At 36.2% G+C, this 19,692-nt stretch overlaps 1 protein-coding gene across 4 annotated transcripts in view; it reads left to right on the top strand.

Moving 5' to 3' along the window:
• Nucleotides 1-19,692, top strand: part of LOC108697217 (cadherin-23) — a 599,373-nt gene that overhangs the window by 125,607 nt on the left and 454,074 nt on the right. For all 4 annotated transcript variants that reach the window (XM_041571124.1, XM_041571128.1, XM_041571125.1 and 1 more), the window contains one exon: nt 4,978-5,058. In XM_041571124.1, the coding sequence (XP_041427058.1) occupies nt 4,978-5,058 (81 nt within the window). The remainder of the gene's footprint in view (nt 1-4,977; nt 5,059-19,692) is intronic.

Raw genomic sequence — 19,692 nt, 5'->3', positions numbered from 1 at the left:
ATTCAGTAAAATCCGCAACTTAGTCAATTAGCGTAGTTACGTCCCTTCGCCAGAGCACAACTTCGTCTGGCGTAAGGGTGTGAAGTACCGCTAGAGTCTGTCTACTTCACTAACTAATTTATGCCAGGGACCGTGAGTAAATCGGCAAAGTGCCAAAATGACGTCACGCTGGCGAATTTCCGCTAGCGTTAGTCACTTCGCCTTTTATTAAATTTGCCCCTGTGTCTCTTACCACATAGTTACATAGTTAAATCAGGTTGAAAAAAGACAAAGTCCATCAAGTTCAACCCTTTCAAATGAAAACAGCATCCATACACACACCCCTCCCTAATCTCAGATAAATGATATATACCCATATCTATACTAACTATAGAATTTAGTATTACAATAGCCTCTGATAGCACATAGCACTTAAGCTATTTGTTCTGATATGATCTCTCTGTATCTTCATTGTGTGATTTGTCTTCCCGTATATACATTTAAATATATTGTACTTTTATGAATGGTTTACAAAGTTATACATACATACTTACATACATCAAATGGAAGGAAAATGCAGATTAATATAAATTTTGTGTTCAGAATGCTTTTGGAATATTCCAATGAATGCAACAATATTATGTTCATACTGTACATACTCATATCACAAAGAATCTGGGCATGTGACTTATGGGTATATTAAAACTTGAATAAAATCAGTTCCAGGGCAAGGCATTGCCAAGAATATGTTCAGCACATAAGGATTATGTAGTATATAATCGTCTGTTTTTAAAATGGTGCAGTTATCGTTCTGTTATGAATCTGATTGGTTAAAGCATAGAGTTTCATAATGTGACACATTATTTATTATTTTTGTTATATAGTGGGTTTCAGTCCCATGTGTTTAAAAAAATAATAAAATACACATATATTAACAAAAATTAATATTAACATTTACATTTGTGTATCACTCACTGACTCATTGTAGCTTGGCCTGAAAATCTAATTTCTGCTGTCATGTAAAATTTACATGTAAAATAAACAACTTTTACCATGTCATAGTGGTGTTGTGCTGAAGAGGGGTTGCCAAGCTTTAATGTGGATGATTCTGGCAAATGTTAAAAATGAACATTTAAAATAATATAAATCCACGCAATCACGCCTACAAAATATAAACATGCAATTAAACAGCCGATAAATAGTTTGGTTGGTAAACAACACCTTCTGTAATTCTAGTTGTGGGGTATGTGGCTGTGCGAATGTTTAAACTAGTGCCCTTGGGAACACATGTGGCTAGAGTTATTAACAGTCATTATATATACTATTATTCCTGACATCTGAAGCATGCCGCAATGAAAAAATCCCCTGATAGATATTATAGATGCACTAGAGTCCCACTTTTACGTATGCTAAATTTACACTCATAGTCCAGGTCTGTATTCAACATACCCTTAAACTACTGTGGTTAGAACGCTTTAAAAAAAAATATGGCACAAATATACAGTAGAATCTGGTCTATGTACAATACTACCAGCCTGGAATTCCTTTTCTTGTTCCTTAAAGGAACAGTAACACCAACAATTAAAGCATTTTAAAAGAATGACAATATAATGTACTGTTGCCCCCCACTAGTTGTGCTTTAGAAGCACAACTATAGTTTATATAAACACACTGCTGTGTAGCCATGGGTGCAGCACAGGACATACAGTAGATAACAAATGTTCTGAAAAATCCCATTGTATACTTTAGAGCTTATCTGTTATCTGCTGTGTTTCCTGTGCCTTTTCTCATTTCCAGCGTTGAATGGTTGACCCCATGGCTACACAGCAGCTTGTTTATATAAACTACTGGAAAGTTTGTGAAACAAACACATCAGTTTTACCAGTGCAGTACAACAGTACAATATAGTTTCATTACATACATTCATTCATTTAAAAGACTATGGGGGGGAATGTTATATTAGTCGCTAGTGCCAATAAATGTTTGCAAAGTGAAAACATTTGCCTTTGCGAACACTTTGCTCCTCACATGACAATAAGATAGCAATTGCGAATGTAATAGTTTGCAAATGTTCGCAGTGTATGTAATAAAGTTTTGCAATTGCAAACCATTTTTTGCGACAAAATATTTAACAAAACTGCAGAGCAGGTGTTAAATGTTTGCAATGAGCAATAAAGATTTGCAATACAATAAAAGCCTCATGAAGGATATTACATTTCGACTTTTTATTTTTATTTGTAAAGTTTAGCTTAACGTTTAGTTTACATTTTTACATAGTTTACATTTTCCCCTTAAGGTTTTGCTCCTCCATAGCTGCCTTTAAACTTTACCTTTTCAAAGAAGATACTTTTTTTATGCGTTATGTAAAAATAAAATTCTTACTGACTTTATTTGTTTGGAAACTGAATGCAGTTTCAAATGTGATAATCAGTGTTGAAAGCAAATTAAATCACATAACAACAGTGAAATAACTGTTTAGATGTTGTCTTCTCAAGTGACAAAAAAGCTGCAGTTTTGTCTACAATTCATTAGGGTCTGATGTGAGAAAATTTATTTTTGAACTGAAGAATTAAATCTGTGTTTAAGGAATCTTTTTAGAAGGAACCTATAGCCTATCTACTCTAAGTCGGCTGTTGGCCACTGTATATCAATTAACTTCATAAGGTGACTGATTTTTTCATTTTAAGTGGTTACGTTTAATCCAGTTGTGCTGGATTTTTTTCTTTCTAGATAATTATGGCATTGTATGTGAGCAGGAAAAAAAAAGAAAAATAGGCAAATACCAGGAGTTTTGCATGTGTTTATGTACAGTAACATTTAAGCCTTAGTAAGTGAAGACACTCATTTGTGTACAAATTACTGGGTATTAATCATGTGTTAAAATAATTGTTTTCTTTTTGCAGCCAAGCTCCCACCATTACACTGGTAATAGTTTATGTTTAAGGAAGCGTGGTTTGTCCTTTTAGCTGTTCTTTTTTTGAAAATGTTCTGCTATGAATCACCAGAGCAACAACAAAACTGAAAACTGAAAGAATATTGCCACTGGTCTTCAGCTAAATAAATAACTAAATAGATTAAGGGGGAAACGCAATAAAACTTTGTAAATTGAAAATAAAAATGCATAAACAATATTTAAAAAAGCAATAGTTTTTTGTGTTGTGCACATTTTTTCTATTAACTTTTTGTTATATTCCCCCATAAGAATCCAAAGAGCAGTTTCAGGATTTCTTTATTGTGCTCAGACAGATAGTAAAGGTATGGGACCTGTTTTTCAGAATGCTCGGGACCTGGGTTTTTCTGGATAACAGATCTTTCCGTAATTGTGATCTTCACACCTTCTGACTACTAGAAAAACATGTAAACATTAAATAAACCAAATAGGCTGGTTTTGATTCCAATAAGTATTAATTATATCTTTGTTTGGATCAGGTACAAGGTACTGTTTTATTATAATAGAGAAAAAGGGAATGGTTTTTAAAATTTTGGATTATTTGGATAAAATGCAGTCTATGGGAGATGGCCTTTCTGTAATTTGGAGCTCTCTGGATAAAGGGTTTCCAGATAACCCGTATCTTCCTTTTTAATTCGTCTTTTTTATAAACCAAATCTGGCAGATTCCATTACTTACCACTTAGGTCAATGACCAGATTACACAGGGTCTCTATGCAATTCTATGCAGTTCTGTGACAAGCCACATTAGTCATTAGCATCCGCATTTTTCCCCAGCCCAATCAATATCTGAAAATACCCAGTTGTATATTAAATTGACATGCTGTTGTTTTAGGTTCATACATGATGAATGTGTGCTTTTGTGTGGGCACTTGATTATAGAAATTGGAAGAAAATATATCAGGACAGGGTGCAAAAGATATAAGAGACTACAGGATCATTCTAGGAAGATGGTGGGGACTTGTTCTGTAAATGAATTCAGGGGAAATTATTAGCCAATTTTAAAGAATTTAAACATAACTGAACCAGGCATTTAACCACCAGACTAGATAAGGTAACTAGTTAATCAGATTTTGTTTTTATGTTAATATGTTTTTATTTCTCTACATCTCACTGAGCAGACATTTTGGATCTCTTTAAAGTATTTACTTTTTGCCTGTAATGAGCAAATAATGTACAGTATATAGAAAAAAACGAGTATGTGAGCACCTAGTTACTGTTCTTTCCTCAATAGCCTTACAGTCTTCCATGCAATACAATCAGTCTATAATTCAGCTAAACAGACGGAAGTTTGCCTATTTATGCCTGCTAGAGTTGAATGGGACTGTTCACACCGTGGGGTTCATTTATAAACTTCACACAGGGCAGAATGATTCGCACAGTGAATATATTTGCCCTGCCGTGGTTATATCAATAAAGCTGGTTAAGAGTGGTGTATTTAATGTGCAAACAGAATTGCTAATTTTTTTTTCACACTGCCCATAAGAACTTATTAAATATGGCAAAAATTGCAAATTGTGAATATTTGTGCACGACTTTGGTGGCAGAGAAACTATTCGCAAAACAGTTTTCTTAAATTGCTAATTTAAATTGAAGCTTTTGTGCGCAAAATAGCATTGACAGCACACAGTGGCTGCACAAACATCCATCTCATTTGCGAGCCATTTGCAAAAATTTGTTTCGCAATGAGAATTTGCAAAAGACAGAATGATGGGCACAGCAGTGCAATATTTTAGCATCCAGAAAAAAATTGGGCAATACAACCATCTGTGAATAAGTATGCGCTGCACAAACTTTATAAATGACCCCCAGTGAGATCATATTTATCCCAAGAGACTGTAGTTCAGCACTAGTCCCTACTACTATACTTTTATGGAGTGGTATAGATGGGTCAGATTTGAACTTAAGCAGTAAACGTTGTGATGAATTTTTGCTTTGTTTTTAATGAGCTGTGACTGAATTGCATTAAAATTGTATGCTATTACTATGTCGTTTTAATCAGCCATTGTGTATGTTATTCATACTAAGCATTTACTATTCTTTCATTAGGTTTGGGTTACAACAGATTGCCATACTTTTTAAACTACTTCTTTGACACATACTTGCTGATAAATGAAGATACGCCTGTGGGTGAGTGAACCTATTTATCATGCAATTTCTAGCCTTAAATTTCAGACATTTTGTGTTTTTTTGCCAATTAAATTTAACATTATAGAAAGGGCAAAACTGAGTAGATTTCTCTAAATGTTTGGTTTATAATGAAGCAATGTTTTATTTCTGAACCAGTTTTCAGAATCATGCTGAATTGATCTACTTTGTCCTAATGCTATCACTGATATGCTTTGGGTTCAATATTTGAAAATTGAACTGCATCTTAATGGATTTCATAGGGTTTACAATGGAGTATTTTTAATTATGGTCTTAACCTGGTTGAATACAGACAATAAAAAATACTGGTGGGTTCAAACAAATTCAAAAAAAGTATTTCGTTAAACAAGTTGGCCTAATTTGAAATATTCTGCTTTATCAACCGTATATTTTTTTATCTTAATATTTTTTTAATTTATGCTCTTATCTTTCAAATGACCTGACTGCTTTTCAACCCCTGCTTCTGTCTGTCAATCTCTGAAACTAATTAGGTTCAAGTAACAAATGTACTACAAAGGAAGTAAAATAGAAGCTGTAATACCAATTATTTACAGATTTGACATAGACCTTTAGAACAATATTCCAATATGTCCCCATGAGCAGTAAAGTCAACTACAACCTACAGCCTTTGCTAACTTGCTAATGTCAGCTGTTGGTTCCAAGGAATGCTTTTTCTATCAATCTATATATGTATGGAAAGGTAATAATTCCCAGTAGAGAATAGAATACAAGATTTTGAGCAGCAACTTTTGATGTAAATACTACCCGAGAAATATTTCTTCATGCCTGAGGACTGATGTGGTGTCTAGCAATCAATTCATAAATGTGCATTGCCTTGGGTTTGTACTTACTCTCTATTATACCTTGGTCCTATTCATATTGGTACTGGAAGTTATTGTTTGGTTGTAGTAGAACATTATGTTAACATTTCAGAAAGAAATAATAACTCATTTGAATATTGTCAGCTTTTTATTTCCATTAAGCTCTCCACTGTTTATACTTATCTTCACCACAATGAGAGACAGCCATAAAAAATTGCATATCTGACAAATAAGAATTTTAAATAATCAGAGGACAATTTACCCTTCTTTTTAACTTAAGCTCATTTAATTGGGTGTACTAAATCTATATGTATTTTTTTTTTACCAAGACACACCTAATTGAAAAGATTGAAAGTATACATGATACTCTAATGAACCTGCTTAGGCTCACAGTGTAATGCAAACCCTCCATCACTTTGTTCCATTGTGAAGTGATGGATTCTGGGACTTCATTCTGGGAGCATTTATTAACCACCCACTATGGAAGGCTGAGGAACTTGAAGTCCCATAATCTATCACTTCAAAATTGAACAGTGTGATGGAAGGCTTGCATTACACTGTGAACCTTATGGGGTGACTGGTCTGAGTGCAGACAGACTTCTGTGGTTTTCTTTTAATCACAGAAATCACGTTCAAAATGTATTTATATTTATTTGTAGAAGGTCAGATAATATTTATGCATCATTTCCCTCCTAACACAATAAGTACAATAAAATAAATAATTAAAATGTAGAGGTTTATTTATTGAAGGAGAAATTATAGTGGTTTTAGATGTTTTTGAAACCACAATTGGTTTTAGAGGCTTTTGAAAACAACAATTGTCATTTATTAAAAGATCCAAATATAAAAAGTGTGAAAGAAAATGCTGAACGATGAGAAATTACAAATGACAAATACCTCGAAAAGTGCTAAAAATGTTTTGTTTTTCTGACAATTCCTAGTGGAAAAAACCTCTAAGGGGCCCATTTACTTAGCTCGAGTGAAGGAATAGAGGAAAAAAACGTTGAATTTCGAATTAATTCAGTTGGTTTCAGATTGTTCACCAGAAATTTACAACTACTTTCTATTTTCTATTTGTGGCTGTTTTAATAATATTGAAGTGTAAAGTTTCATTTAAAGGAAAACTATACCCCCCAAACAATGTAGGTCTCTATTAAAAGATACTGAGTAAAACAGCTCATGTGTAAAACCCTGCTTCATGTAAATGAACCATTACCATAATAATATACTTTTTTAGTAGTATGTGCCATTGGGTAATCATAAATAGAAAATTGCCATTTTAAAAAATAAGGGCCGCCCCCTGAGATCGTAAGATTCACTGTGCACACATACAAACCACATGTAAGGTCACATGAGCCAATTAACAGACAGAGTTCTGCCTTTTGCTTCCTCACTTCTTCCTGTTACAGTTAGTGTTGTAGTATTTCTGGTCAGGTGATCTCTGAGGCAGCACAGACAGAGTCACGAAATGGTGGTTCAAGGCAAGAGATGTAAAAGGGCAATATTTATGTAAATATATATTCCAGTTTGGTAAGATTCTTTAATATGTCATTCAATTTGATATAAACTATCTGTTGCTTAAGTATTCATTTTGGGGGTATTCCTTTAACACCTTCTAAAGCAGATCAGGAGGGTCGCTAACTTTAAATGTGCTGACTTTAAATGTTCTAAATGGATACATTTAGTTAATACATTTGTTATTTTGTCCCTGTTGAGCAGAATCCCTGAGCTTCATTAAAGGCAGCTGTTAGAATTAATACGTATTCCACACATACTGCTGAGACATGTATCAAATGTATCAAATAAATGTAGCAAATTGTAACAGTTCAGATGCTCCTGGATCACTGATCTGCTAGACTAGAGACAGGAACATTAAAGGAGAATTCAACCCCCCCCCACTCCCTGCTCCCCCCCCCTGCATAGTTGATACTTTTAAATGCCCCTAATCCTTTAAATACATCTTGTTCCAGAGTCATTTCATTGGTCTTAAGGGCCAAGTGTTTTGTCAGTCTGTTTGCATGAATCACACACATTGAGCCTACTGGATCATGTCAATATCTTGGTGGCCCCATAGTTAACATTGAAGCCTTGCAGTGCTTGTGTGCTGACTTTAACCTGGGCACTGTCTACAAGGAGTTTGTCCCTTCCTGTTTCTATATAGGTTTCTACGTGGTATTTTGGTTTCCTCCATAGTTACTGTTCATAGTTACATAGTTAAATCAGGTTGAAAAAAGACCAAAGTCCATCAAGTTTAACCCTTCCAAATGAATCCCAGCATCCATACATACACACACTGACCCCTCTGTACATTCACATAAACTATATATACTCATAAACTATAGATTTTATTATCACAATAGCCTTGGATATTATGTATTCATGTCCCCTCACAAGAGTCTTTTTTTCTAGAGAAAACAACCCCATCCTTGACAGTCTACCCTCATAATTTAAGTCTTCCATCCCTCTAACCAGTTTAGTTGCATGTCTCTGCACTCACTCATTTATATCACTATTAAGAATTTTAGCACAAAACTGCACTGCATACTCTAGGTACTCCAAGCACTTTAAGAAAAATTCCTGAAATCATATATTCCTTTTGGCTTTGTTCAAACGGGGCCAATTCTTAGAATGGATTTGTCTGCTTTGAGCAGTCCCTGAAAAAAATTTAATTTTAAAGCAAATAGGGATGCACCGAATCCAGGATTCGGTTCGGGATTCGGCCAGGATTCTGCCTTTTTCAGCAGGATTCGGATTCGGCTGAATCCTTCTGCCCGGCCGAACCAAATCCGAATCCTAATTTGCATGTGCAAATGATTCTGTGAATCAAGAAAGTTTAGATGAGTACCTTTCCTGTAGCTGAGCTTCCTCCCAATTAGATTGTAGATATCTCTATAAGTGAACCATCTTTGTCATGCTAATGCCATCTGATCGATTCTGAGTTCACCTGAAATGTTGCTGTGCTCAACACCTTGTGATAAATTAGAATTTTGGTGCAAGGTGCGGATCAAATCAGTGGTGGGAGCTAGTTAGTCCTGTCCTTATACTTTCCATAGAGCAGGCAATAAGCACAGGTCTCCTTTGCACCATGTGTCTCCCAAACTGGCATTTCATAGGGAAGGTTACTGGACAAGAGGGGCATGCCTACATGAAGGTAGGTAGTCCTTTATTCATGGGGTAATGACCCTTTCAGTAATATGCATTTCTAGATAGGCTGCCCACTGCTGCATGCTACAATTACTACAAATACTAAAAATTATACATTGGCAACAAGGGTGGGGGAGCCTAAAACTTTTGGGGCTTTGCAAAAACGATATCACATATTCACTAAAAAATTGGCAAAATAATTCTCATAAGAAAAGATTCCTTCAATTCAAGTCAGAAACTGTTGACAATAGTACTTCATAATATCATTGTATACAATTTTATGAAACACAGCAATGTTGCCTTGCCAGTTAAAATCAAAGATTTGAATTATTGTCATCTTTTTTTAGGGCTTGAAGTTAATTAATATAAAATGGTTTCTTTTGTGATCAGCAAACAATTGGAGAAGTTTATTTCTGCTTTATGGTCTTCTCCATATCAAGATCAGAAATTTCATCTTAGACTAAACTACCTCATAAAGTACAATATTGAAGAGAGCAAAAATGCAATGCTTTATTTTTAATTTACAGTTCGATTTTGTCACAAGTACAGCTGATTTATAGGTGCTATAGAAGAAGTTTAAAAATGGTATGGGTTATGATCCTAAAAAAAATAGCTGTATGCTTTTTAAATGCTATAAACCTTTTAGTGGCACACAAAAAATAAAACTTCACAGACTGAGAAATTGTGTCGTTACGCTGAGAGAGACTCTTGTTTCAAGCACATAGAGAAAGGGGATTCCATTACTTCCCTTGCTACAGAGCTAAAGCGGATCTGGACAAGATTTATTTACCTATTTGTTAGCAGGCTAAGCTTTTTTCAAAAACATCAATACTTTGAAAGAAAAGGTGCTTTTGTGTAACTAGCGAGAATGTACCTTTTGCCAATTCCATCTGCAGACTGTATTATAATTGCAGTGACTTGCTGTTCTATTTCTACAGAAGCTACAAATCAAATAGCTTTCCAAAAACTGTACTTTGTTAACTAACCATTACAGTGCATTGTAGTTTTATTGGGCTCTAGAATTTAGTTTATATAGCAGTTTGAAATATCTATTTATTTTAGGAGGCAATTGTAAAGAGATGCTGTAATTATGAATAAGAAACAAGAAAAAACTTTGTGAGCAAGGAAACATCTGCATGCTAAGTAATGTGGTGCTGTAAAATGTAGGCTACCAGTAATGTCATTACAAAATTGTAACCCTTATTTTTCCAACCCAGTCTATATCCCAACTGCTGCTATATGGGAGACATTCAGATTCTCGATCTCAGCTGGGCCTCACATATGCGGAGGAAGGTAAATGTATTACAGAACTATACCTTTCCTCTGCACAAAAAGGATTTCTGTACATCACTAATATAACAAATATTTATTTCACACAAAAACTAAAGTACCCACATAGTACCCCTGATGGAGTTGAGGTATTACATAACATTTATAACTGCTCTTTTTAGCTCAATCTGTCTGCCTTGCTCTTCTAGAGTGTACTAGGAACTAAACCTACCACTGTCTACATACCTTATGCATGCGCTACCTGTTCCCTATCTTCACTAAGGGCTTAACTGCCCTAGGCCCTTCCTTTACTGGGGCCTTTGTCCCAGGCTCTCAAGCAACTCCTGAAGTGATAGTCCAAAGAGGAGGAGCAATTTGCTCCCACTTATTTTCAGACTCAAAAGGACTCCACTCATCTGGGCCAATAAGGAACGCATCCTACCCAGTTATCCAGGATACAGATACCATACGTTTCTAAATAAAATAGAGAGAAAACCAAATAGGGGATTCCCCAAACCAATAACGGAGAAACCTACAGAAACATATGTTCAAAGGCATAGCTGGAGGCCTAAAATATAGCAATATTTGGTGTAGATCTGTACCATTGCACCCCAAACACTTTCACCACATGTCCTCAGTGGTCTTTGCACAGTGGCCACATTCACTCAAACACCCATCTCATTTGTGTGCTATTTGCGGAAATTTGTTCGCAATGCGAATTCGCAAAAAACGCAATGCAATATTTTAGCGATCAGGAAAAAGCATGGGCAATACAACCATTTGTAAATAAATATGCGCTGTTCAGATTTTATCAATGACCCCCATTGTGTCCACCCCAACAGAATCTGTCTATTCTAGTTTTCATCTGTTTAAAATAAATATAATTTCTATAATTATATGTATGAATTGCTTATTTCTCTTAAAGTAATTGGAATGTCAAACCATTGTGGTTGAGAGGTACATATGGAGTGGGAGCTGTCATAGCACTTACATTTGGTGAAGTGTCATTGATGCACAAAAAAACAAAGTTTTTTAGACAAACCATTTCTCTTAATCAACCAGGTATTCCATGTAATAAGAAGGTATAATCTACTTGTAGCAATAATCTGTTCTCCTATACAGTAATTGCTAATTATCAGTGGTTTATGTTCCCACACACTATTACATTTTCTAAATTAAATAATACAATCATGTTGATTAGCTCAGTCAGAACTGTCACTTTCCTTAACACAGTAATGTCCACATTGCTTATGTTGTGGTATATTTAGCCAGTGTATAAAGACAAAAGATATCCTCTAATGCCCTAAACATAAGCCCACCCTAAAACAAATGCAGCATGCCCCTCAAATAGTTGGAAAAAATGTTTACACAAAAATCTTTAATAGTTAGAACTTTTGAAGGCAATCCTGCTTTAAAATATGAAAAAACGCCAGCTTTTTAATAACTTTTTGGCATACAGGATATGATGTCACTGACATAAGATTTAGGAGGATGTAGCTTCATCTTATCAGTTCACCATGTCTAAGGTGGCAAAGGAAACTCTGGCAAAAGAGGTAATGTTCTGTAAAATTCACACTTTAGTGAATTTGTGGAGTAAAAATCGTTCTCTTGATCTAAAATTTGCCTGGCGGTAGGGTGAGAAACTGCGCTAGCGAAGGTTTCTTTCACTAGTGAATTGTCCTATATGCCTGTTAAATTGACGATTTCCCTGTGGATGGTATTTCTGACAGATTTTTGTTAGTGACAGCCACTTTGCCCCTTAGAGGCTGGGGGGGGGGGGTATATCAATGAAGGATGAGCCAAACCAACTGAGCCTGCACAGGGTGACGAGCATGGGGAAAAATATCACAACCACCTTGCTCGTCACCATGGAGCGCTGATAAATCTAGGGGAATGCAGGCAGAAGAGGTAAGTTCCTCGCTTCCCCCACACAATTTCTCCCTAACCACTTGCCTCTTCTGCCTTTCCCTAGTTCCAGCCCTGTTTAACATTATCTGGTAAAGACAAATGTTTAACATAGGCCCCATGCATTAAACGTTTTTTATTATTCAATATTGTCCATTTTAAACCATTTTATATAATTATTATGCTCTTTGTCTAATGATTACTTTTAATAAATTCCATTCCAGATTTCTAGTTTCAGTTAGCATGTTACAGAATTTACTGTAACCCACTGGGAAAAGGTAATCAAAACCAATATTTAAATAACAGCCATACAGTATTTGTATTCTTCACTGCATTGTGTCCCCAGCTGTTTAAGATGCATGGATGGTTAATTCTCTTAAAACTAATAATTCAGTGAGCATTATAATGTACAAATAACAGACCATTCTCTCTGGAACAGCTTAAACAAGTAAATTAGACTTGTCAAGGATTATTCTACTGGAGAACTCAGGTTTCATTAGGATGAATTGGGCCAATAAAGATTCTAGATTTGCTACGGGTCCATCCTGATTAATTTCTCATAAAGCATCACTGATGTCCATCTGTTCTATTTTAGATAAAAAAAAAAAGCTTTCTTTAGGCCCATTGTCTCGCTAACAGAGTTTATCAAAATTCATGAGCTTCTTGTAGCCTCATTATTCTAATATAGTTATACAGATACACAGTCTGATGCCAGATTGTGGAATTCTCTGTCTACTGCATTATACTGTATCCAGTCCATTGTAATATATGTAATGCTGTTTTATTTGTATTCCATTGTATCCTATCTTTCATTGCAGTTTAGGAATTCCAATTACTACACCTTTGAGTGTTTACAATTTATATTTTAGATACGTAAATTTTACATTTGCTGGCATCACCCATAAGTAAAACTTGTGGGCATTAAGAAAGTTCTTCTTTTATTCCATAAATTACTTACACTACAATGCCAAATTTTAACAAACAAGGGAAAGTTGTGCTCACAGCTAATTTTAAAACCATTAAGCAGGGTGAGGCTGTGACCTCAAAATATATATAGACAATTACAAAAGTCCTCTGCTCTCAACCCATTATATATATATTTAGGAAATTTTGTGCCATAAGCCATTGAAAATACCTTACCCTTTAAACAAAACAGGGATTGATTGTCCATATATTGCAATATTGCTGGCCAACTACGTCATCCCCGGTATGGCCAGTCCTACACTCAAATTGCATCTGATTCATTAAGAATTCTATTGCTTCATTATACATTTTACAAAGGGACTATGTTTACCTGCAACTTACTTGCTGCTTTCAAAGTAAAACTCTCAAACATGGTTGCCCATTTATTGGCCACCACTGGGACCACCTGACTATAGCTGGGAAGGGTGGGAGCTACAACATGGAGCTGGCCACTGCTCCTGTATAAACTATAACAAACAAGGGAAAGTTTTGCTCACCACTAATTTTAAAACATAAATATATTGATAATATGTTGAGTACAGAGGAACTTGTGTATTTGTCTATATGTGTTTTGAAGTCACAGCCTCACTGCACCCCTGCCTAATGGTTTTAAAATTAGTTGTGAGCAAAATTCTGACTTATTTTTAGGTTCTGACTTTTAGCAGCCTCGGGCAGGCCCGGATTGTGCTGGCTCATGAGGGGAGTCAGGCGCGTTAGCGAGGGGAGGGAGTTTCACTCTCCGGCCTAGGGGCGGCCGAAACAGGAATCCAGTCCTGGCCTCGGGGTATAATAAAGCATGAATAATTTGAGGTTTTTTACCACTAAAAATTCTGATTTTATAGTAAAAAAAACCTAAATTTTTAAGAGAATTTTAAAGTTAATGATGTCACAGAGGGCAACTTTCAGTATGTTTCCTGGTGGCTACCATAGATGTCCCATGTTGTCTCTGCTAAAACCCTAAGAAGTGATTTACATTGTAACAATCCCTTTATCGTTTGTTGCGATTTGACATTCCAGAAGCAGCCAACCTAATGTGGATTCTGGATCTTATAACACTTTGGAAGGTAATGACAGCTGAGTATCATGGTAGAAATGTGACATACAGAAAAAAGGGCATTTTTATCCAATTTCGGTTAACGTGCATATTGACAAACCGGTCACTAGCCTAAAATTTTCAGAAGGGTAAATAAAATAGTAGGTGCTGTAAATGATAATAAGTGTCAAAAAAGGGGGTTATAATGTGATAGTAGCCCTGAACCTTATTGGAACTGTATATATGTTTCTTTTTTATGGTCACACCAACAACCTGAGGAATTTTCTTTGTACTCTTGTACTCCTAAATTGTAATAGTTGCAAATAATATAGAATACCTGTCTTTAGACAAAAGTGCTTTTAGCAAATGTTAGAAAACCGATTTCAAGTATTAAAATCACAGCATCCTGTGAAAACACTGGTTATAGGTTCTATTTGTGTAAAAAAAGTAAAACAGATTGTGCTAGCACTGTTTTAATAATATATGAAATTAGCTTGATTTCCATTTCTCATGATGAAGCACATGGAAGTGCAAATAAGGCAGAGGCTGCAAACAGTTTATAGAAAACAGGAACAGGGCGAAGTGTTATTTCACAAGCCACAAAAAGCTAAACACAACATTCTTTGCAAGGAATTAATTTGTTAATTATATCCTGTTGGCCATTTAGCTTTTTCACATCTGTGCCTATTGAGTAGGAATATCATTTACATTAAAACTATAACAGTTTTAACATCGTCAGTTGATAGGACAAGCTACCGCCTAGTTCAAAGGTAGAAAACAGTCCAGAGATCCCCTGCTAAGTGTAGTTTTGGTTGCGAAATTTGTGCCCACTATGCAGCATTTTTATCCCATAATTCAAGCTTCGATCTTCACTGCTGTCAATAGTGGCCGTTGTATCTGATGCTGTTGGACATGATGAGTAAACATTTAAGCAGTTGCTCTTCAAATCTGTTGGATGGAAGTGCACCAGTGTTCAGTGTGATAGTGAGTGCGTCCTATTCTTTAGGTGACTGCACTGACATGAACTATGAAAGTTTCTGTGGGATAATTGGAGCTACCACTTGGAGGTGGAGAATACTCTAGGTTTCCCCTACATCAGTAGCTGCAACTGTGTTAATTTGGAACAAAAGGCAAGAGGAAGACAGCAATGCTGAGCACAACTTTACAGAAGCACATGCTGACACAAGTACCTTTAATGAATACAATTTTCTGTGCAATTGACTGTGACCAGTTTTGAAGACCTGTATGTCTGACCTGTATGACCCCTAAAATAAGTCTAATCCTGGCTTGTTGAAGGGATAGTTCACTCCATACAACCTATTTTTTTTTAAATATTATGCCCAAACCTATGCCTTTCTATAGTTTACATTGGAATTTGCTTACTCCTCCCCCCTTCCTGTAGCACCTTATTAACTATGGTTGCTTACTCTCTGTTACAGTTCTGTCTATTACTTACTGGCATTTTTTAGCTGCAACTGTGAAAGTTGGAAACAAGACTGACTGAGCTTGATAAATCATACAGCAGAAACATTGGAGGTGGAGAAAATTAGGTGTGCAAACACATAAATTACCTGTCATACAGTATTACAGAAGTGCTATTTTGTAAAGCTTTTACTGTCAGGAGCATATTTCTAGGAACTACTTCATTCAAATGTTATTGCTTATACAAAATATAAAAACAGGTTTATAACATGGTACACTTAACCAGAAACAGGTAAGATAAGTGTACATACAGTGTATATGTGCAGGGCCATTTCTACCTTATATTAACCCATGTATAGGCCCATGTTTAGGGTTGTATCTATAAGGGGGAGGCCCACTGGTAAATAAAGAACATAAATCCCAGCACTGCAACCAGATACTTGCTGCTAAATCCAGAGGTAAAGCTGGGTGGGGGGGGGGGTTGTATTTTGCTGTCCAGATATCAGCAATTGCATGACGAAAGGAGCAAGCTGAGGTCCAATACCTAGAGCAATACCGAACTTAAATACAGCACTGCATGTACTGTATGTTGTAGTACAATATAAAAATACTGACCTACTCACTAGCTTGTAGAGCAGAAGATAGAGACTACACACACTGAAGATCTGTGTAGTTACACTTAAAGGGGACCCGTCACCCAAAAAAATTATTAAAAATCCTATTTTATCGCATTAGTCAAGCAAAATGAACTTAAATTACACTATATAAATTATTTGAATCTTGTTTCCTTCAGTCTGGGAATTCAAAATGATAGCAAACAGGCAGCAGCCATTTTGTGGACACTGTTATTAAGGCAAGTCTTGTATCATCTCAGAATCTTGTTTGTGCACCAGAATGGGGGACCCAATGTCCATTCCCATGCCCTGGCTACACAATTAAATGGTGAAGAGAACGGGGGAATGTGGGGAGAGCAGTGACATGTAGGAAGTGCTGAATGGAAAGTGAAAGTAATTGCTTGCCCCTCCTCTATGCCCGTGGCATAGAGGAGGGCAGACAATATTTGATTGACAGCTAAGATTTTTAAATGAGTTTACAACAGCTATGAATGCTTTAATAAAAGATAGAAATTGGATTTCATGTTTAATTTGAAAAGGACTTTTATTATACAGATTTTTGTGCCTGGGTGACAGGTCCACTTTAAATGGGGTAAGCTCTCCAGCCAAAAATATTCAGTGTGTGCAGCCTATATATTCTGCTGTACAAGTCTCCCGGGATGTTATCATACGTCTGGTATAATCAAGAGTGAATGGGAATCAGTGAACTACTCAGTAGCTTGACAAACAAGCAAAGTTGTCCCACTCCCCAACAACTTATATTCTTTGTGAATAAAATATGTAGAATAGAATGTTGTTTGTATAGTATCATTATATTTTTACATCAAAAATGATGCATGACTAGTGGGCTTACAAAAATAGCCATGTAAGCCATACCTCCCAACTGTCCCTTTTTCTGAGGGACAGTCCTGATTTTGACAGCTAAGCCCAGGTCATGGATTTTTATTAAAAACTATAATAACACATAAAACCTGGCCCTAAAACTCCCAGAAATGTGTTCAAACTTTCATAACTATAGATAATAATAATAATAATAATAATAATAATAATAATAATAAATAGGGTGTTTTAACCTTTTTTAGAGTTGTTTTTTTGTATAGCCAGTAATGCATTTTGTTCTAACCAGGGTTGAGACTTGGGACTGGATAATAAGATTTCCGTAAGGAAGGGATATTTTAGGTATTTTTTTCAGAGAGTTTCAAAGGAAGGTATGTTAAATTTATGGCGTTGCATCATTAACCCTTTAAGTGCCACAGATCGTAGAATCTACGTTCTGTGGATCAAAGGACCAAAGTGCCACAGATCGTAGATTCTACGATCTCCAGCACTTCCGGGTTCCAGTGCGCAGCGGTTGCATTTAAAACCGCAAGCGCACGTTAGATGCCGGCAGAACCCCCTAGGCAACGAGCAAAACCGGTCATACTCACCGGTCTCCCCACCGATCGTCGCTGGAACCAATAGGAGCGCAGGGCGCACGCAGGGCGCATGGCTGTGACGCGCTCCTGCTGCCCAAATAAATCCAGCCCTCCTGACGCCTCCCCTTTCACTCCTACTGCGCACTTGTGTCTGTTGGAGCCCTCCTGCTGCCTTCCTGCGGTTCTCCTGCTGGTTTGGTCGCCTTGATTGCCTGCCTTGGATTCAGTGAGCTGAACTACAACACCCTTACACCTTTTATTTTACTTGTTTCCTTCTAATCTCTCTAAATTTGTTTTTTTTTTTTTTGAATATTTTTTTCTTCTGTCTTTATCATTTAGCACACTTTTGTACACTCACACACTTACAGGCATCTTTGCCAAGCACACACTCACACTCACACACACACTCACACACACACTCACACTTCTACACTTTTTCTTTCCCCTATACTTCTTTTCTTTTCTTTCTTTCTTTGCTTTCTTTAGTAGTTGGTTTTTTTTTTTGCTAAAACTTTATTTCTACTCTTGTTCTATAATTATCTGCTTTATTTTATTGTATTTTTGCAGTTTTTTACCATTTTCATTGTTGCTTTGTGTTTTATATCTATTATATTGCATTTTCACTTTTATTTGCTGTTTGGTGCCTTTACAGTGACGTTGGTGGATCAAGGTTTCTAACCACCAATTTCATTCCAATAGCTGTTATTTTTATTGTCTTAGCTGATTTTTATTATATTTTGTTGTTTTATTCTGCTTTGCCCTTTGCTGCTTGTTTAGTGCCCCCAAAAAAGTTTGCCTTTGCAGTGACGCTGGTTGGTCTAGGTTTCTGGCCCCTGATTTCATTCCAATAGCTGTTGGTTTTTGTGCTTTAGCTGATTTTTATTACATTTTGTTGTTTTATTCTGTTTTTCATTTGCATTGCCCTTTGCTACTTGTTTAGTGCCCCAAAAAAAGTTGTTTGCAGTGACGCTGGTTGGTTTAGGTTTCTGGCCCCCGATTTCATTCCAATAGCTGTTGGTTTTAGTGCTTTGGGTGATTTTATTCCAGACTGTTCCTTTGCCCTGTTTGCTTGTTTAGTGCCCCCAAAAGGTTCTTTTCGATTTTGGGCACGTGCAGTGTCTTGTCTGTAATCTATTCTGTAGATTTCTGGAAGGAGTTCAAGTTCTAGTTTTTTTTGTTATATTTTGTTGTTTTATTCTGCTTTGCCCTTTGCTGCTTGTTTAGTGCCCCCAAAAAAGTTTGCCTTTGCAGTGACGCTGGTTGGTCTAGGTTTCTGGCCCCTGATTTCATTCCAATAGCTGTTGGTTTTTATTGCTTTAGCTGATTTTTATTACATTTTGTTGTTTTATTCTGTTTTTCATTTGCATTGCCCTTTGCTACTTGTTTAGTGCCCCAAAAAAAGTTGTTTGCAGTGACGCTGGTTGGTTTAGGTTTCTGGCCCCCGATTTCATTCCAATAGCTGTTGGTTTTAGTGCTTTGGGTGATTTTATTCCAGACTGTTCCTTTGCCCTGTTTGCTTGTTTAGTGCCCCCAAAAGATTCTTTTCGATTTTGGGCACGTGCAGTGTCTTGTCTGTAATCTATTCTGTAGATTTCTGGAAGGAGTTCAAGTTCTAGTTTTTTTTTCTTCTTCTGATTGTTTGTATTAGCAGGGGTTAACTGTTGGTCAAATCTTGCTGCCTTCTTTTTTTTCTTCTTCTTGGTGTTTGTATTAGCAGGGGTTAACTGTTGGTCAGATCTTGCTGCCTTCTTTTTTTTTTTTATTCTTGTTGTTTATTTTAGCAGGGGTTAACTGTTGGTCAGATCTTGCTGCCTTCTTTTTTTTCTTTTTCTTCTGGTTGTTTGTTTTAGCAGTGGTTAACTGTTGGTCAGATCTTGCTGCCTTCTTTTTTTTCCTTTTTCTTCTGGTTTGTTTTAGCAGTGGTTAACTGTTGGTCAGATCTTGCTGCCTTCTTTTTTTTCTTTTTCTTCTGGTTGTTTGTTTAGCAGTGGTTAACTGTTGGTCAGATCTTGCTGCCTTCTTTTTTTTCC

Source organism: Xenopus laevis, chromosome 7S (assembly GCF_017654675.1).
Source record: "Xenopus laevis strain J_2021 chromosome 7S, Xenopus_laevis_v10.1, whole genome shotgun sequence".
In the NCBI taxonomy this organism is placed as follows: Eukaryota; Metazoa; Chordata; class Amphibia; order Anura; family Pipidae; genus Xenopus; species Xenopus laevis.
The sequence above is the reverse complement of the archived record's forward strand: the minus strand, read 5'-3'. Positions and strand labels throughout refer to the sequence as shown.